The following is a 2,637-nucleotide window of genomic DNA, read 5'->3' on the forward strand; positions in this document are numbered from 1 at the left end:
AATTAATTTTAAAATTAAGATAATACAAAAATATTTTTTTGTAATTAATTAAATTTATTTATTTTTTAAAATGATAAAATATTTTTTATTTATAATTAATTGTTAAATATAAAATATAAAATATAAAATTTTATTAAAATAAATATTTAAAAAATATATATATTTTTACAACAAATATGCATTAATTATTAATTTTTTAATTATATTAATTAATTTTATTAATTAATATATATTATATATTATATCAATAAAAATATTGAGTATTAAAACATAAAATTATTTATATTAATAAAAATATTTCATAAGTGAGAATTAAATAACATTTGTATATTATACTTTAAATCAAGTAAAAAAGTTATTATTATAAATAAAATAATTAATGTATTTAATTTTAGAGTAATCGTTAAATTAAAAATAAGTTTGATAAATATAATTTTATATGCAAAGAAAATTTTCTATGTTAGGTGTGGTGATGATGCAAAGATGGAGTCTTAGTATGCATTTTCGAGGTTAGGTTTCGATGAATCCATGCTTAATTAAATATAAATATAACAACAAATACACTAGTTATGAGAAGAGTCTAAATTACCTTTTTAACTCCTCGATAGACATAAATATAAAGCTCTTTGCCAAAGTTGAAACACATTCGATCACCAAGTCCTTGCGTACCCGTAGGATCCGCTGGATCCGGTAAAGTTACAAAAGACACTCTAACGGATGCGCTTCCTTGACTATTCGTGTAACCGACCCTATTTGGCCTTGAATACTCCGACAAAGTCATTAGCTTATAAGTTCCTTCCCGCGTGACAAACTGTGTTTTCAAGTCCTCCTTCCCTCCTCCATCCAACTGCACAGCCATCTTACCACCAGCGGTGCGACGGAGGAGCTCATCAGATACGAAAAAATCTGCGTTGGTTTCTGTCTTTCTATACGTCTGTTGATAATTCCTTGTCCAAAAGCTTTTAAAAACTGTCAAATATCAATTGGGCAGTTTCTTGTATTGAAAAATTCCCAAATAATCACAGCTTACCGGTTCTTCATACAACCGCTGTTAAAGGCGCCCCAAGTTCTATATCGAAACTGCTCGTCGTGCATTTACGACCCGCAGCTCATACTCTCAACCTCGTATAGGGTAATTCTGTCTCCCACCATACTGATGTTCGTTTTATATTCATATGATAATAAATATAATGTAAAATTGAATTCATATGTATACATATTAAATAAATAATTTAATACGAAAATTAAAAATATTTATTGTTTTAAACATTAATATTTTTAAAAATATAATTAATAAAAAAAGATATATTTTAATCTAATACCTTTTAAAAATATTAATAATATATAATTAATCTAATATTTTTAATACATTTTTAATGATATAAAAATAAAAATAAAGATTTATAAATGATTAATATAACATAATATCTAATATAATTAGATATAATTAAATATATATATATTTTAAAAATATATAATTAGTTTAAATACATTATAATAATACATATAATTTTTATAATTTAATAATATAATAGTGTAGAAATTAAGTAAAATTAAAGAATGCACGGCACTGTCGGCGCCGTGTTATTATTGCGCGCGCAACATCGCCTACTCGCCTGAATTCATTTGCTCCGACAGCTTGTCAGGAACCGGATATTTTGTAAACAACTAAGTAAAGGGTTAATTAATTTTGCTCACTTTTTTCTCCTTCCTGCATTTCTTCATCATTCTATATTATCAAAAGCACATATTCAATTGCAATAGTAAATTCAATCTTATTTTATTTAATAAATTATGGATTAATCATGAATCGCAAAGGTAATAAAAACAATATATTTGTTTTGATATAATTATTAAAATATATTATTGTAAGTTTTAAAAACGCATAGAATAATTATTTTTTTATTTATCACGCAATGATTTTTTAGAATACTCATGAAATAAATATGAAAAATAAGAATTAAAAAATTCACGATAATCAACGATAATTTATCTATTAAAATCATTAGTCACGTGATCTATATATAGAAAATTCGCTTTGAAAGTTTCTCTTAGTTTTTTCTAGTGATAATTTTTTACAATATATATAACAGTATGTGACATTATATTATGTATTTATAAATATTTGAGAATATATCAATAGATACATATAGATAATACATTATTTAACAAAAACTGATAATTATTATTTATTTAATTATCTCAATAATTAATTATAAGGTCATTAATTTAAATATAATACATATTTATGAAAATTAAGTTACTAAATCAAAATAAAAAATAAATAATTATTATTAATTAATTAATATTTTTAATTATTCCATTTTCGAATGTTATATATGTGGTTAATATATATTCATACATTAATCGTATGAAATTTGAAAATAGAATCGAAAAACATATTTTATTTTTTATTTATTTGAAGATATACATATTATTTTGAAATTTTTATATATCTTTATTTTATAATTTATTATAATCTAGTACTATCTAGTATTTACTATCTAATCTAATATTTAATATCTATCTATTATCTATATCTATCTATTATCTAATATCTATAATCTAATATCTATTATAATATTTTTTTCTGTTATGATGATTTTTTAAAAAATCATTGAATAAATGATACTAATA

The 2,637-nt window shown here is 21.8% G+C and overlaps 1 protein-coding gene across 4 annotated transcripts in view; it reads right to left on the reverse strand.

Moving 5' to 3' along the window:
* LOC102672119 (WD repeat-containing protein 20) overlaps nt 1-1,153 on the reverse strand; it is a 5,744-nt gene extending 4,591 nt beyond the window's left edge. For 3 of the 4 annotated variants that reach the window (XR_004150894.1, XM_031511899.1, XM_031511898.1), the window contains exons 1-2: nt 1,031-1,153; nt 590-959 (exon numbers count right to left, since the gene is read on the reverse strand). Coding sequence is in view for 3 of the 4 variants with exons in the window: in XM_031511899.1 (XP_031367759.1) it covers nt 590-959; nt 1,031-1,095 (435 nt within the window). In the remaining variant the exon portion in view is untranslated. The remainder of the gene's footprint in view (nt 1-589; nt 960-1,030) is intronic. The other variant, XM_031511900.1, reaches the window with a different exon arrangement.
* Nucleotides 1,154-2,637: the final 1,484 nt, after the last annotated feature.

The sequence above is a fragment of the Apis dorsata genome, unplaced genomic scaffold, assembly GCF_000469605.1.
Source record: "Apis dorsata unplaced genomic scaffold, Apis dorsata 1.3 scaffold_360, whole genome shotgun sequence".
Classification (NCBI taxonomy): Eukaryota; Metazoa; Arthropoda; class Insecta; order Hymenoptera; family Apidae; genus Apis; species Apis dorsata.